The sequence below is a fragment of the Hibiscus syriacus genome, unplaced genomic scaffold, assembly GCF_006381635.1.
Source record: "Hibiscus syriacus cultivar Baekdansim isolate YM2019G1 unplaced genomic scaffold, ASM638163v2 tig00003041_pilon, whole genome shotgun sequence".
NCBI classification, from domain to species: Eukaryota; Viridiplantae; Streptophyta; class Magnoliopsida; order Malvales; family Malvaceae; genus Hibiscus; species Hibiscus syriacus.
This window is the reverse complement of record NW_024061960.1, coordinates 7,372,035-7,387,479: the sequence shown is the minus strand read 5'-3', so window position 1 is coordinate 7,387,479 and position 15,445 is coordinate 7,372,035. Positions and strand designations below refer to the sequence as shown.

The following is a 15,445-nucleotide window of genomic DNA, read 5'->3' as shown; positions in this document are numbered from 1 at the left end:
ATTACCTCCATTTCATTAGGTATTGTTAGATTACCAGTATTTTGGACCAAAATGTCCTTAAAAAATTTTATTTCAAAAAAATATTTATTCTGTCATTAAATGATAAAAATTATACGAAAGTTAAATTACAAATATATCTTTAAACTATTTTAGATTTACAATAAAAATCTATAATTAAAATTTTATATGAAGTTCAGGGGTTAAAATAAAATTTTACCATTTCATTAAACATTTTTATATTTTTAATTTTGTAAAAAAAATTATAAATTTAAATTTTTTAAAGAAAATATATAAATATTTTCCAACTTGTTAAAAAAATAAATATATAATAAAGACAATTTGATCAAATATACATTCTAATAATCTTTTATTCCTTTAACCAAACACAATAATCTTACATTTCTGCTAAACCAACCAAACACAAAATACAACATTCCCAGTAATCATATTCTCTGATAATATTTTATTCCCACTGGTAATCTTACATTCTATGAACCAAACGCACCCTTATTACATTGCAGAAAGGGAAAACCTATACCCATATATACTATTTTTTATTTAAAATCTATTTTTATATATATGTAAAAGACTTTTCAGCTCCATTCCATCAAAATAAATTCTTAACTTTAAATTTGTCGCAACCGTCTTTCGATTGGGTCCCGGAATTGGGCTTCGACTTAGGAAAATGGATTGGAGTCGCCACCGATCATTTTAAATCGATATTTAGGTAGATCGGACACCATCTTACATGGTCTGCGTTTTACCAGAAATATGTCGGGTTCGAGAGTTGGTTACGGTAAAGGAAGGATTAGCACCCTTGAACCGCCCTTTCGGTACCAATTAATTTGTCGGTTGTCTTAGTTGCGAAAAGTTAAAAAAAATTAAATTGAAATTTAAAAATTCGATTCGAATTGCTTACCTTTGATCGATTAGAATTTATCTACAAAGTTAAAAATATTAGATAAAAATAAATAAAAATAAATAAATATTAAATAAACCAAAAAAAAAATAATAAAACTAACTAAAATAGTAAATCAAATGAGAGAGAAAAATATTAGAAAACTAAAAAAATTAAATAAAAAATATGAATAAAGAAAAAACAATTAAATAATAAAATTGAGTGAAGTAAGGTTAAAAATGAATAAAATGAAATAAAATGAAAATGAAAAAAGAAATAATAAATAAAAAAAATATTAAATAAAACAGAAACAATACGAGGAGAGAGAAAAAATAATAATTTTAAAAAATATTAAAAACAATCAAGGCTTTGAGGACCAAATTAAAAAAATAAATCGGAATTAATGGGTTAAGTGGAAACTAAAAAGAGAGCTGCAAAAATGAAGAAACAAAAGGTTAGAAGGACTATATGATAATTAATCTTAAACATCAAATAGTGGCTAAAATAGAATCATTAATGAACCAACAACCAAGATTATCGATTAAACTAAAACTAATTAATGGGCAAACAGTGACTAAAACACAAGTGAATAAAAGTAAGAACTAGAACCAACACAAAATTTTATTCATGGGTTTGAAGATGAAACTACAAATAAAAGGAGCCATTAACATGCAAATAACCCATCACAAAAGCATGTGGGTCCCCTCCACTATATCATGTCGTTTTCCATTGTAACATTAAAACACATGTTGATTAATGCCATCAAAAATAGAAATAGAAGACCTAAGAGCTCTTCTAGTTTCTTCTACTCACGGGGAAGATTACCTTCAAAAAGCAAGCTTTGGCACCAATGGAGGCGATGGCCAAGTATTCGACAGAGAACGGGGTAAGCTTTCTTCAAATCCTTTCTCGTTTTTTATTTTTCGAACGAGTTTGAATTTTTTTGGTATTTTCCTGGCTTTAGAAAAACTCCCCGAATGCTCTCTCGAAATGTTTATGTGTTTCCCGTTCGAATCCGTTTTGGTCCCCCCTTTGCTTGTTGATTTACATGTGTTTAAATAGCATAGTGATTGGCTATTTTTAGACAGATTTAGAGTTCCATTTGAACTCAAATGCTTTAGTTTTAGAGTTCTATTCGAACTAAAAAATGATCATTGCTGATTTAGTGTCGAGAATTCCGGAGATGGAGTTGTTGGGTGAAAATCAGTGTCTACAAAATTAATTTAGATATAATTTGATAAATTAAAAAAATTAAACATTGATATTTTTAATATATTTGAATTTGTAGATAATTTAATGTATGGATTTATTCAACATGAATGCAGTTGATATAAATCCAGATTCAAACTACATACACATGTGAGATGAATAATCAAGTTAATAAAATTCAAATAAACAGATTTTTGATTGATAATGAAAACAATATATTATAAATCCATATGAAATATTAAATTTCACTAAAGCTTTATTTGGTCAACATAAGTCCTTTTTAAATAATTAAATATTTTATTGTATATATTTAATAATTCGTGTGTGTATGAGAAATTTAAAATCTCCATCATCCATGTACATGATTTTAACGACTATGACTAGAAGATCAAAGTCCAATACCCCACTACTTCACAACTAATTGGTCTATATTGTGGGCGAGAGATTTGAGGTTGTTATAGATATTTCTGGAGTAATTTTTTTCACGAAAAATTATTTGACGTTCATTTTGTTTATATAAATTTGTTTGCTTTAATGTTTATATATCTTATATAAGGTTTATTATCTAAATTTAAAGATTTAATATTTAAAATTTTGGTTTTAAAATTTAAGATTTATGATTTCAAGTTTAAAGTTTGATATTTATGATTGGATTTTAAAATTTTAAAATAAAAACAAACACATTATATAAATATATGCTGAATAATAATTTATTTCTTAAATGATTAAGTATAAAACATGATATCCATATATGTTGATTAGTTATAATTTTGTTTTATCTTTCATATATGTTTTATTTCATATCCATAAAGTTGGTAATTAACTATTCTAATAAATTTTAAATTGTAGATTGTAATCACGTGCAGAAGTAAATTTTTATATTGTGTTGTAAAGGTGAATTTTTAAACTTTTGTAGATGGACAAATTTATAAAATTTCTTAATGTAATAATAAATTATTAATAAAATTCCAGAAAATATATTTAAAATTTTAAGAATACGATTATTCTCCCTGTTCACTATTCGATTCATTCCTGATTGGAAGACATAAAATATAGAAGAAAATGAAGGTGGTGTAAAGAAAAAGGATGATTTTATTGGGAAGAAAACAAGAGCTGATGGGTCCAGAAACAGAACCTGAAACATGATGGGAAATGTCTTATGTTTTCTTTTTTCTAAGCAAAAAATAATACCAACCAATCGCCGACTAATTTGCGACCCACATGAGCCGAGGTGGCCAAACACGTGTCACGTGCCTGAGTTGATTTAACGTGCATTTGAACAAAGTGCCAAGATGTGACCACCTCGCTCCTTTCTTTTGTTTTTATAAATAAAGGACTTCATCATCGTTAACTTTGGATTCTCCTTGTCTTCCAAAAAAAAAAAACAACTTATCATGTTTTATAAGAAAACAAATGTAGAATTTGGACATAGGATAATAATATCAAAAGACAGTGAAGTTTAAGAGATTGAATCCCATTTATAATTTTAGATTAATTGATTTCCCTTTTAAAATTCCGTGAATTTTTTTACATTCGAATTATTTTATTAATCTAAAGTAAATATAAGATAGTATATGTTTAAGGATAATTCTTAATCATTTGATATTAAACGTTCATATTCTAATATTCTAAGTGCTCTAACTTAGAACTTCAAAAAATAACAATAATCTTTTTATCACCGAAATCATTTGATTTATGCTTATATTAAAAATTTAAAACACTTAGAAATGATTTTCAAAATGAATCCAACACCCATGCATTATACTTGAATACAAAACCATGAAATATATATCAATTCAACCGTACTACACATCACTTAACATTTCTGTCAAAGTCTAACATTATTATGTTGAGTTAATTGTATCACATGTACTCAAAGTAAGAGAGTTAATTGTATGACATGTCCTTAAAGTATGACTTCATTTTAAATTAATCCTTAAACTTTTTTAATATTCTAATTTATCCCTTAACTATAACAATCATTCTACATTAGTCCACAAACTTTTGAACATTTCAATTTTATCCCCAGACTATAACATTCATTCTATAATTTAGTCCCCCAAAATTTTTTAAACATTCTAATTTCATTCCAAACTATATGTATATATTAATCACATCCCTTGTTAATAATATCGTTAGACCAATTTATATTATTATACGTTTGAAAAAAAAATTTAGGTTAAATTATGGTCGAAACTAATTATATATTTGGATGAATTTAGGGATGAAATTGAAATATTCAAAAGCTTGGGGACCAATTTAGAAAGAGGGTCATAGTTTAGGGATAAAATCAAAATGTTCAAAAGTTTAAGGACTATTTTAGAACGAGAGTCATGGTTGGGGTGAAATTAAAATATTAAAAATTTAAGGGCTACCTTAAAATAAGAGTTATGATTTGGGGACATGTGATGCAATTAATTTTATTATGTTTCACTTAATCCAATTTATTATTTATCAAGTTCAGTAGTGCATCAATTCAGTTTCTCCAACTATTAAATTACCTTATGTGCCAAAGTGCATAGATAATCAAATTACATGTAACATTATCTTGACTGCACAACAAAGTCCACGTATTTTGCAAATCAGTTCCTTTATCTTCTTCATCCTATTATGGCTTGAATGTTTATTGTCCCTTTCCTTGTTCGACTACTATCAATTGTAGCAGCCACCCACTCCAACTTAAAGAATGGAGATTTTCTCATTGAACTAGAAAAAAAAACCCTAGAAATTTTTGCATAGATTGTGATATGAAATTTTAAATCTAACTGTCATCGGTGAGGACGATAAATATGATAATCAATAATAATAAATAAGTACAAAAATCTAAATTTACGTCTAATTCTAAAATTAATAAAAAAATTCAATTCATTATATTATTATTATTATAGAATAGGTAAAGTACACAAATGATCCTCTGATTATAGGATATTGTTTTATTGAGTCTTTCGACTATTAAAAGTTATAAAATGATACCTCGACTATAGGGAGTTGCTTTGTTGAGTCTCTCGACTATTAAAAGTTACGAAATGGTTACCTGACTATTCATTATGTTCTAAGCTCGTATTTTTCAGTTAAAAAACTAACTATCATATGAGTTGAACGATAACATACAAAATAAGATATGATAGTCATTTGAGATCATGAGATCCGATTTTATCATATCTAAGTTAGCATGTTAACGTCTAGCTCAAATTGTCGTCAATATTTTTAGTGAAAAATGACGGGTTTAGAACATAATGAATAGTCAAGTGATCATTTTGTAACATTTAATACTCGAGGAACTCAACAAAGCATCTATGTATAGTGTAGGGATCATTTTATAACTTTTAACAATCAAGGTATTCAATAAAACAATAACCTATAATCAAAGAACCCTTTGTGTACTTTACCCTATAGAATAAAGATCGAGTGATTAAAACGATAATAAATTAAATGTTTAGTGATTAAATTGAAAATTTAAATTTTGATGAATAAAGTTGGAGTGAAAATAAGGTTGAGTGGTGAAATTCGTAATTTACTCTATTGTTTTATTGCTAAGAGAAGTACCAATCAGGAGAACCAGAACGAGAAAGGAAAAAGAAGAGGGAATTCGGAGTTTTGATGATAAAGATTGGATTTTTTAATGGCTAGTTTTACTTGATTCCCCATAGTTTGGAATATCGCTAACGAACAACTATTGTGTGAAGAAGCATCTCGTTGAAACTTCGCTTATCTTTTTTTGGTTGGGATCGAAGTTTATTGTTGTTGGTATCCACTCAACAGTGCCATTGGGGGGGGGGGGGAGCTTGTTTTTCCTTATTTGCGCTTCTTCAAGCGCGCTTCATGACCATGATCTCTTGCCCCCAATTCTCTCTCGGATCTCGCTCGCAGATCCACCATAAAACCAACAGATCTCAAGCACCCGTTTTGATTCTCGATGGACCCAACTTCTCGCCCCGCTGTCGTCATTGACAATGGAACTGGGTAGGTTTATTTTTCCCCTTTTTTGAGTTATAGTAGCTGTATATTCATTGCTCACAATCTGTTTGATGAAATACAAATTCCCCTGTTGGTATTTCATTTGTTTTCTTGAATTGGTCCTTTTTGGCAGATATACTAAAATGGGATTCGCGGGCAATGTAGAGCCGTCTTTTATTCAACCAACGGCAGTAGCAGTTAACGAGTCTTTTCTCAATCAATCCAGAACTTCTTCCAAGTCTAATTGGTCAAGTTATTCAGCTGGGGTACTGGCAGATCTTGATTTCTTTATCGGAGATGAAGCGCTGATGAAATCAAGATCGAGTAACACTTATAACCTCATCTATCCTATTAAGCAAGGTCAAGTTTATAACTGGGATGCTATGGAACGGTATTGGCAGCAATGTATATTCAATTATTTAAGGTGTGATCCCGAGGATCATTACTTTTTGTTGACCGCGAGTCCTCTTACTGCTCCTGAGAATCGAGAATATACAGGCGAAATTATGTTTGAGACGTTTAATGTTCCAGGCCTTTATATTGCTGTGAATTCTGTGCTTGCTTTAGCAGCTGGGTACACTACCTCTAAAGTTGGTGACTGATTTCCTGAATTGTTTGTGTTTCTTTTGTTCTATGTTTTGGTTAGTTATTTACGAATTACGAGCATGTTATTTGAATCAGTTTGGATCCTTGACTATCCCTGATCTTTATTATTTATTGTATTAAACTAAAACTTTTAATTCTGTATCTGTGTATCAACGTTGGGTTTAGAATGGTCAGCTATTCAGTAAACTAATTGATTTAAAGCCATTTAGTAATTGAGAAATCAGTGCATATATCTATTACTAATCATATGAGTATAAGCCATGGGGTATTTTGGATACTTCATAGTGTTGAGTTTAAAGAAACAGTCTATATTGTACTTAGCTGTATACCCTACATTATGTGCATTTATTGTCTTGCTAATTATCCATATATAGTGTTTGCTTCCATTTAGATTGACATACAATTTTCTTAGTGTGAGATGACAGGAGTGGTGGTGGATGTTGGAGATGGGGCTACGCATATTGTACCTGTTGCTGATGGTTATGTTATTGGGAGCAGCATTATGTCAATTCCAATAGCTGGAAAAGATGTTACACTCTTCATACAACAGCTTATGCGGGTACTTGTTTTTCCTCGACTCCTTACCCATTAACATAAAAGTAATTTCTGCTTCTTGATATTAGAAAGCTTTTTCTTTTAAAGTGCTTTGTTATTCATTTACTATTTATTCAAGATTTCTAGTATTTATAGTTATTTATATGTCCTGAAGAGAAACTTATCTACTCGTCTTAGTGTCATTCAGCCTTATATATGGTTGTATTAATAAGCTTATGTACTTCTGTTTTAAGTACTATACTTTCACATACACAGTCCCAGTTGTGACAATATCACTATCATGCATTCTTCCAATTGCCATTTGGATTGTGTGGTATCTTCTTTTTAGAGGAAGCTGAGTGATGTTTTAAATTGTATTGTCATTGAAGAAATGCTAGATATAAGTTGACAACAAGAGCTGTTCTCAGGTAGCTGGTCAAATTAATGCGTCTTTTTTTTTTACCTCTCTTGTTCTTATTACCTTGCCTGAGATGGCTTTCATCAAAAGCTCAAAGGTGCTAGACTTCAAACATTTCTCTTCTTGTAGTTGTTATCTTGTACATGTGTAACTTTGATTCGTGGTTATGGATATAGTAAAATAATCTTTATGCATTCTTCTTGAATTCTTTTCTTTTGACACCATTTTTTGCAGGAAAGAGGAGAGAAAATTCCACCGGAGGACTCATTTGAAGCAGCTCGAAAAGTGAAGGAAATGTACTGCTATACATGTTGTGATATAGGCAAGGTCATATTTTATTTCACTGGATTGTGATTTTTTAGAACTTTTTGGCATGAGTCATCACCTCATGATCATTTCCTGGCATGAGATACTGTAATGAAGTTCTCATGTTCTGACTTTCCAATGGTAATTTGATAATGACTATTTAGGAGTTCAACAAGCATGACAAAGAGCCGGGAAAGTATATCAAACATTGGAGAAGTATTAGACCGAAGACTGGGGCACCGTACTCCTGTGACATTGGTTATGAAAGATTTTTAGGCCCTGAGGTTTGTCCTCTTTTTTTCTTTCAAACTCATTCCTTTCGTCTAAGATTACTGGAACTTTTGGTTTTTCTCCCCGTTTAATAAGTATATTTGGAGTTGGGGTTAGTCTAGGATAACGCTGCTACATTAACATTTTCTTGTGGACCAATTTAAGCACCAATTAGCTAACTCTATCAAGTGGTTAGACTCTTGGCTGCTTTATGAAGATTTCTCCTTCTATTAATATAAATATATTACACAATACTCACGTGCATACATATAAATATATCAATCGTACAGCAGTAGCACACAAGCAATGATTTTCTTGTTCATTAGGATTTAATTGTGAGATGTTTGATCATCGTTTTCCTTGTTTTCAATGTTTAAGGCTTTAAGCTATGTTTTCTCTTGAGACTTTGGTTGCCTTGCTTCAATCATTTCTTGTTATTTGTCGAAAAGCAGATTCCTCCAACTCTTTTCTCTGATCTGCTTAAACTAAAAATCTTCCTTCGTTTATGAGAATATAAGTATGTCCTAGCTGTGATCTTGCTGACAATGAGTTGGTGTAGACCAACTAGAACAAAATATTTCCTTGTCTAAATATTTTCTTCATTTCTCTGTGCCGGTTATATATCTTAAGTGCATGGTTTTGGCATTTGCTACTTTGATGTTGCAACTATGTATTTGATAATACACTGCTTTTGAGAAATAAAATTTTGATTAACTTTGCTGCTTATAAATTTCTTCTTGAATCTTGTTAATGATGTTTATGTATTGATTGGTTTGACAGGTTTTCTTCAGTCCTGAGATCTATAGCGGTGATTTTACTACTCCCTTACCAGTTGTAATAGATAAGTGCATTCCGTCAGCACCAATTGACACCCGAAGAGCTTTGTATAAGGTAAAGTATGATATTCTCACTAAAAAAGGAGAAGCAGTTTGCAAATTTTTTTGTTCTTTTATCCAAGATAAATCTAAATGAAACAATATGAAAGTATCATATTTGAAGGTTGAGATGTACTGATTAAGGATTCACCTAGCAGTCATGCACTTTGCCTCCTGATAAAACAGTCTCTTTTTAAATTAACTTAAGTGGGATGATGTTCTTGATGTGTGATTATTTTCCCTTTAAACTCTTGAATCAGTGTTTTTTTATTTATGAGCTGATTAGATTTTGTTTTCTCATACAATGTCTGATACTAATCTATATATTCAAAGTCATAGTCGAGTTATTCCTACCCTTTTTAACCAAAAAAAAAGTGCTTAGCGTAGTTGCAATATGCTGATAATGGCTTGTGCCTACAGTTGGTTACATTGTTGGTACTTAACAAGAAGCAAGGAAAGCTTGAAGTTAAATACATAAGCCTGATGACTGAATTGACAAGAGAATGAATTTTCACTTGTTTTCGTCATGTATCCTTATAAATACTTCAATGCTCTCTTTTCACTATTGAAACAATTTTCAGAACATAGTATTATCTGGTGGATCAACCATGTTCAAAGACTTCCACAGAAGGTTGCAGCGAGATCTGAAAAAGATTGTAGATGCCGAGTTCTTGCGTCTGATACTCGAGTTGGTGGGGAAATAAAAGTAAGGATATTTTTGCTTGTATTTTTATCCTACTGTGATTTTCGAAAGCTAATTTCTAATCCTGTTTGGGTCTTCACCTTCCAGTCACAACCCGTTGAAGTTAATGTAGTCAGTCATCCTATCCAAAGATTTGCGGTATGGTTTGGAGGTTCTGTACTTGCATCAACACCTGATTTTTTTGCGGTATGAATCTCCACCCATAAGCTCGTCTTAGTCTCTTTTCTCTTTACCAGCTGCCGAATGGCTTGAGTTTGGCATTTATGGTTTGTCACTGGTCTTGCTTGGTTGATTTGTCAATTGCCCATTTGCTTTACTTCTAGTGTTATGTTATTCATCAATCTTAAATTTTCAACACTAGAATGGCTGAAAGTCTTCTAACCTCCCCGATGTGCAGGCATGTCATACAAAAGCTGAATACGAGGAATATGGAGCCAGTATTTGCCGTACAAATCCTGTTTTTAAGGGCATGTATTAAGGAAAATGTCCATTCTCCAGCTGATTATTGGAAAAAGCATTCTCTGATAGTGCTTGGGTGCATGACTTGCTATTTCAACTTTAATCTTGCACATCAAGTTAATTCCCTAATTCCGGCTTTGATCGGTGCTCATATGCATTCATTGCAAGAGATGGTATAAAACATGGTAACCGGTCTTCAATTGCAGTAGTTCAAAAGGGAAGTTGTTTCATTCATTCTTCGATCCAGAGTTAAAAGGGGTCCTCACAGTAGCCTAGGAATGCAGTTAAACACTTGTTTCCATCAGGCCCTGCCAACACTGATGCATCAGATGGAATACCGAATAGTTGGTGGGAAATCTTCTGAAGAGCTGAATTCCATTTATAATGTTTTAGCTTACTCAGGTGATAGAGATTTTACAACATTTTCTGTTAAATTTGTGTCGGCCAATATTGATCAAAGTTTTGAAGATTCGATTTCATAGTTTTTGTTACAAAAAAAATAAAAATAAATAACTAATAAACATAATATTTCACATTATCATACAGCTAATGGACTAAAAGGAAAATTACTTATAGTCATCTTGTACATCTATGTATATATACTATTTATATTCTATTGTTAGTTAATGTACAAGTACAAGCAGCTGCCTTGTGCAAATCTCAAATTTGTCATACTAAGAAATTTGAGTAAACGTACAACTTATGATTAATAGGTCTGCGTCATGAGGTTTACTACACTCTCATGAAGCGGAGCCAAGTCAGCCAGCTATGGCTTCCACCTTCACGGCAGAGACACCGATGGTGGTTGCATCACTAGGAGCAGCAGCAAAACTTCTAGCATCCAGATCACTGCCAGCAGGGGCAACTACATCAACAGCAGCAGCGTCCGGAGATGGTGCAACAGCATCGACGGTGGTAACCAACGTGACTAAAGTGATTAGTGTCAATTTGATATTATTTCATATGTTTGAGATTTCTTCACTAAGGAAATGATTCTCCTTTTTTTTCTTCTCTCCCTTTTAGTGTGACCTTTGTAATTGTCTTTAACTTGATCAGAAATACGTTTTAAGATTCACAATTATGAATTAATCAATTGAACCTTTAATGATAATATAATATGTTTGACAATCAAATCTCATCATGTTATTCATAATCCTGGCTAATGAGGATTATCTATTTTTTTTTTTTCATGTCTTTATTTTTTAAAGAATAGTCTTCGTTTTTTTCCATGTAATTATAGAATAGATGGTTACTTAACGGTTAATGTTAAATAGTTGATAACATAGAAGAAAAATAATGGAATAGCTGGTTTTTGTTGATTGAGATTCTAAATAATTTACGAATATATATATATATATATATATATATATATATATATATATATTTATGAAATAGTTTTCCTTACAACAATGGATGCCCTCAGATCCCGTCCAAGTATTTCTTCCAGATTTGCATTTAATGTAAGTCCTTTTCTTTTAAAGAAAAAAAAAGTTTATTTGGTTTCGTTGAAGATAGGGAATAGTAGTGGATGAAATGGGTAAAACAGTTGACACAGAAAGTTACTACAATGTTAGAAAAAAGACCGAAAAGGAACATTCAACCCTGTTCCGTTTTTAAGCTTTTAGCTATAGGAGTAAATGTTATTCTTTTTAATTCGAGTAGTTATATTTGTAGAGTATATATATATATATTCAGGGTTGGTTTGGGTCGGGGTAGAAGAGGCTCCAGCCCTGGACTCATAAAAGTTTTATTTTTTAATGCATAAAGAATGGTTTCACCGGTTAAGTAAGGCCCCATAAATTTATTAAAATTTTTCTTGAATTAAATGTAATAAACGTTAATTATTATAATTTTTTGGAAAATCCAATAGACGTTAATTATTTTTCAATTTTTATTAACCATTTTTAAATTTTTCCTTTTTTAATTTAAAATAAAAAAATGTTAGTTATTGTACGAATAACTGTTCATTTCATTTTGAAAATTTATTATAACTGTTCATTTCTTTGCAGAATTCGATTTAATTATAAATTGTTTAGAAATTTATTATAACTGTTCATTTTTTTTTCAATTTTCATTAACCATTTTTTAATTTTACTTTTTTAAATTTAAAAACAAAAACGTTAGTTAAAGATTTTTGAAACTTGTTTTGTATTTTTAATTGATTTTATAAGGTTGAAGTCACTGGATGATAATAAATTAAGAGAATGTTATAATAATTTTAAGATTATTTTTTCTCATAATAATTTGTCGGATGTTAATGCAGTTGGGTTTTTTTCTGAAATGAAAATATTTTTCTAAGTTAAAGATTATTTTTTTATCATAAGTTAGAGATTATTTTTTTTCTCATAATAAATTAAGAGAAGCTTTTGTAAGCTGAAATTGTTGAAAAATTACTTGAAGTTAATAATGTCACAAGAAAGATTGAATGAGTATGTAATGAAAAAAAATATTGAAAAATATTGATGTTGACACTACGATTTTGTATCAAAAAATGCTCGAAGACAATATTTTCTATAAAATTTCGTGTGCTTTAATAGTTTTTTGACATTTTTGAGATGATAATTAATTACTATTTATTTATTTTAATAAAAAAATTAATATCAATTTTATACTATATATTTTTTATTTTTTAAAATTAGGAATTTATTTCTTTTATTTCGTCCCGGGTCAAAAAATAACCAAGTCTAACCCTGTATATATTATTAATAATAAAAAAATTATGAATAATTACTATCTTGTAATCATCTTAAATTATATAAAATAAAAGTTTTCATGAGATTATACCGAATCTCAACAGCTAAATCGATCCGCTTTGCTTTCTTTATTGTAAAATTTTGTAATATTCAATTCTAAATGTCCTTATATAAATTAATAATCAACAATTATATAAAAAAAATCACATAATGATCTTTCGATTTTAATTTATGGATGGGATGGTGGATAGAGGTGTCATTTATGGCGACAGGAATTGTCGGACCACATGACACGTGCTTTAACAGTACACACCTATATCGGTTGCTCGTCAATTGGTGTCGGTGGAAGCTGAACTTTCATTCATATTCTTCAAGCCCCCAAAGCTTGCTCCCTTTGTCGAGGGAAACCCACAGGCAGTCGCAATAAACAACACTTAAAAATGCTCGACAATGATTACTTTCATTGATTTTAACTAAAAACATACAATTTATCAAACACATTTCTCAGCTCTTGTTTCCGTTAGCTACTTGGGTGCTTTTACAGCAACAGGCTGATATAATCCATTCAAGATTATTACTCGTACACTTGTACTAGTATACACCATTGCTTTACTGTATCTATATAACGTCACTAGCAACGGGAACCCCTCTTGCAAACGAGTGCACCCGCTCCGGCAGTTAGCGAGCTCACTAAAGACGACGGTCTCGCACCCAAGCTCGATGCCCTGGCGTAACTCGATGACGCTCCGGTTCCGGATGCAGTGAAGAATGCTCCGTTTAACATTAGATCCCCTTCCGATCTCCAATTCCATTGCTTCCATTGACTTTGAGGCGCATCCTCGTGTTTTGTGACCTGAATTTCGTATATTTTAATTTAAAGTTTATCCTTTTAAACTTGAAAAAACAAAGTTTAATTGTTTAGACCTCTTTGTTGTCTTCAGTGTTTGGTGCAAGAAATCTATTGCCTTGGCTGTTGATTGTAGGCTCAGCACTGCCACCAATTGCATACATTATCCAATGTGTATAATCATTGTTCACCACGTGAAAATAACCATGCCTACATCTGCATGTACAATGTAAAATGGTAAAAAAAAGGTTACTATATTAAGGGTAATGTTTGACTGTGGGTAAATTTTATTTTATTTTTTACCTGGGCATTCTTTGTACAAGTCCTTCTCCAAAGTGGTTGAAGGCGATTGTGACTTGCATGTTCTTGTCTTGTTTATAAGTGTCACTATGTCCTAATAACATCACCTTGTCATGATGTGTCATGTAATTATTTGAAATGGTGATGGCGGTGGAACCATGAATGGCGTCGATCAGCCCGTCGTTGCAGTTCGACAATGAGCAATGATCGACCCATACATGGCTGCCTCCGAATATCGATACCCCGTCACCGTCGGATATCGTCCTCCAACCGTAATGTTCGGGAGAGTCCCTGACGTAAGCATTCCCTCCTCTCTTGCAATCATGAATGTTGATCCCGTGGATGATGATGTTCGTCACGTACTGAACGGTAATGCATGGTCCGCCGGCAATGTGGACGTTGGCGCCTCTGCCGTCGATGGTCTTGAATGAGTTCATAAGCAACTCTTCCTTCAATTTGATTGTCATGTCACCGGAGAAAATGATCCATAACGGTTCATCTTGGATAACGGCATATCTAAGTGTCCCGGGTTTAGGGTTAACAGGATCATCGTCACGGGGGTCGGTGACGACGTATATTTTCCCATCCCTCCCACCAATGGCATGCTTGCCGAACCCGATGGCGCAATCGGCTAGCCTCTGTCGATTCTTTTCCCAATGAGGGTCGCACCGCCAGCAATCGTCGATGGGATTGCCGGTTCCGCAAGAGAGAAACCCCAAGCTCCTCCTCGCCACGGTAGCATTTCTTATGCTCCTGCAAAAATGGATGAATATGTATTAGTTTTTTCGTGTCGCCATTGACGAAAGAAATTAAAGCAGAGGAAATCAGAACGTACTCATTGACTTGCTGGACAACTTGTTCGGGGTCTTGAACTGGTAAGGAGAAAACAGAGGTGGGAGCCATGAGAGGGAAAAACAGTAGAAACAAGAAGATTGCCATTAATCCCTTTGTTTTTTATTGCTTAATAAAGTCTGTGAATGTACAAATTCTGAGGAACTGAGATCCGACGAGGGGTTTTATAAAGGGGATAGAAATATTCATTACTTTTGGATGTTAAGAATAATTATCTTTTTATATACTATAAATGCTAAATTATATAAAAAAACATTTAGAGGATCCGATGATTTTTGGAAGACACGATTTTTCTCTAACCTTTATGTATGTCGGTAAAAAAATTTCTTTTCAAGAGACTGTCTTGCCTTTTAGACATCTTTAAAAGTCATTAAATTTTCTTAACGTCTTCCATAGAGCACTGTACATTCATCGTAAATAAGAAAATGTCGTCTAATACTTGATATGAGAAAAATCATTTTTTTCAAAGCATTATCTGATCAAATTTTTTGATTCGATATTCATACTACATAAATTAT

At 31.7% G+C, this 15,445-nt stretch overlaps 1 protein-coding gene and 1 pseudogene across 1 annotated transcript; one reads left to right on the top strand and one right to left on the bottom strand.

Annotated features, from left to right (window-relative positions):
• Window positions 1-5,799: 5,799 nt before the first annotated feature.
• LOC120170846 lies at window positions 5,800-10,485 on the top strand (annotated as a pseudogene).
• Window positions 10,486-13,369: 2,884 nt separating this feature from the next.
• LOC120170858 (probable pectate lyase 5) lies at window positions 13,370-15,059 on the bottom strand. The gene is made up of 4 exons (XM_039178707.1): window positions 14,911-15,059; window positions 14,079-14,828; window positions 13,853-13,991; window positions 13,370-13,781 (listed from the first exon to the last, which is right to left on the bottom strand). Exons 1-4 carry the CDS (start codon window positions 15,012-15,014, stop codon window positions 13,560-13,562), a joined length of 1,215 nt encoding a protein of 404 aa, XP_039034638.1. The 5' UTR covers window positions 15,015-15,059; the 3' UTR covers window positions 13,370-13,559.
• Between the last annotated feature and the right edge of the window lie 386 nt (window positions 15,060-15,445).

Coding starts and splice junctions, on each gene's coding strand:
- LOC120170858 (XM_039178707.1), bottom strand. CDS start 15,014: ATGGCAATCTTCTTGTTTCTACTGTTTTTCCCTCTCATGGCTCCCACC. Junction 14,829..14,910: donor GTTGTCCAGCAAGTCAATGA/GTACGTTCTGAT, acceptor CCATTTTTGCAG/GAGCATAAGAAATGCTACCG. Junction 13,782..13,852: donor ACACTGAAGACAACAAAGAG/GTCTAAACAATT, acceptor TACGAAATTCAG/GTCACAAAACACGAGGATGC.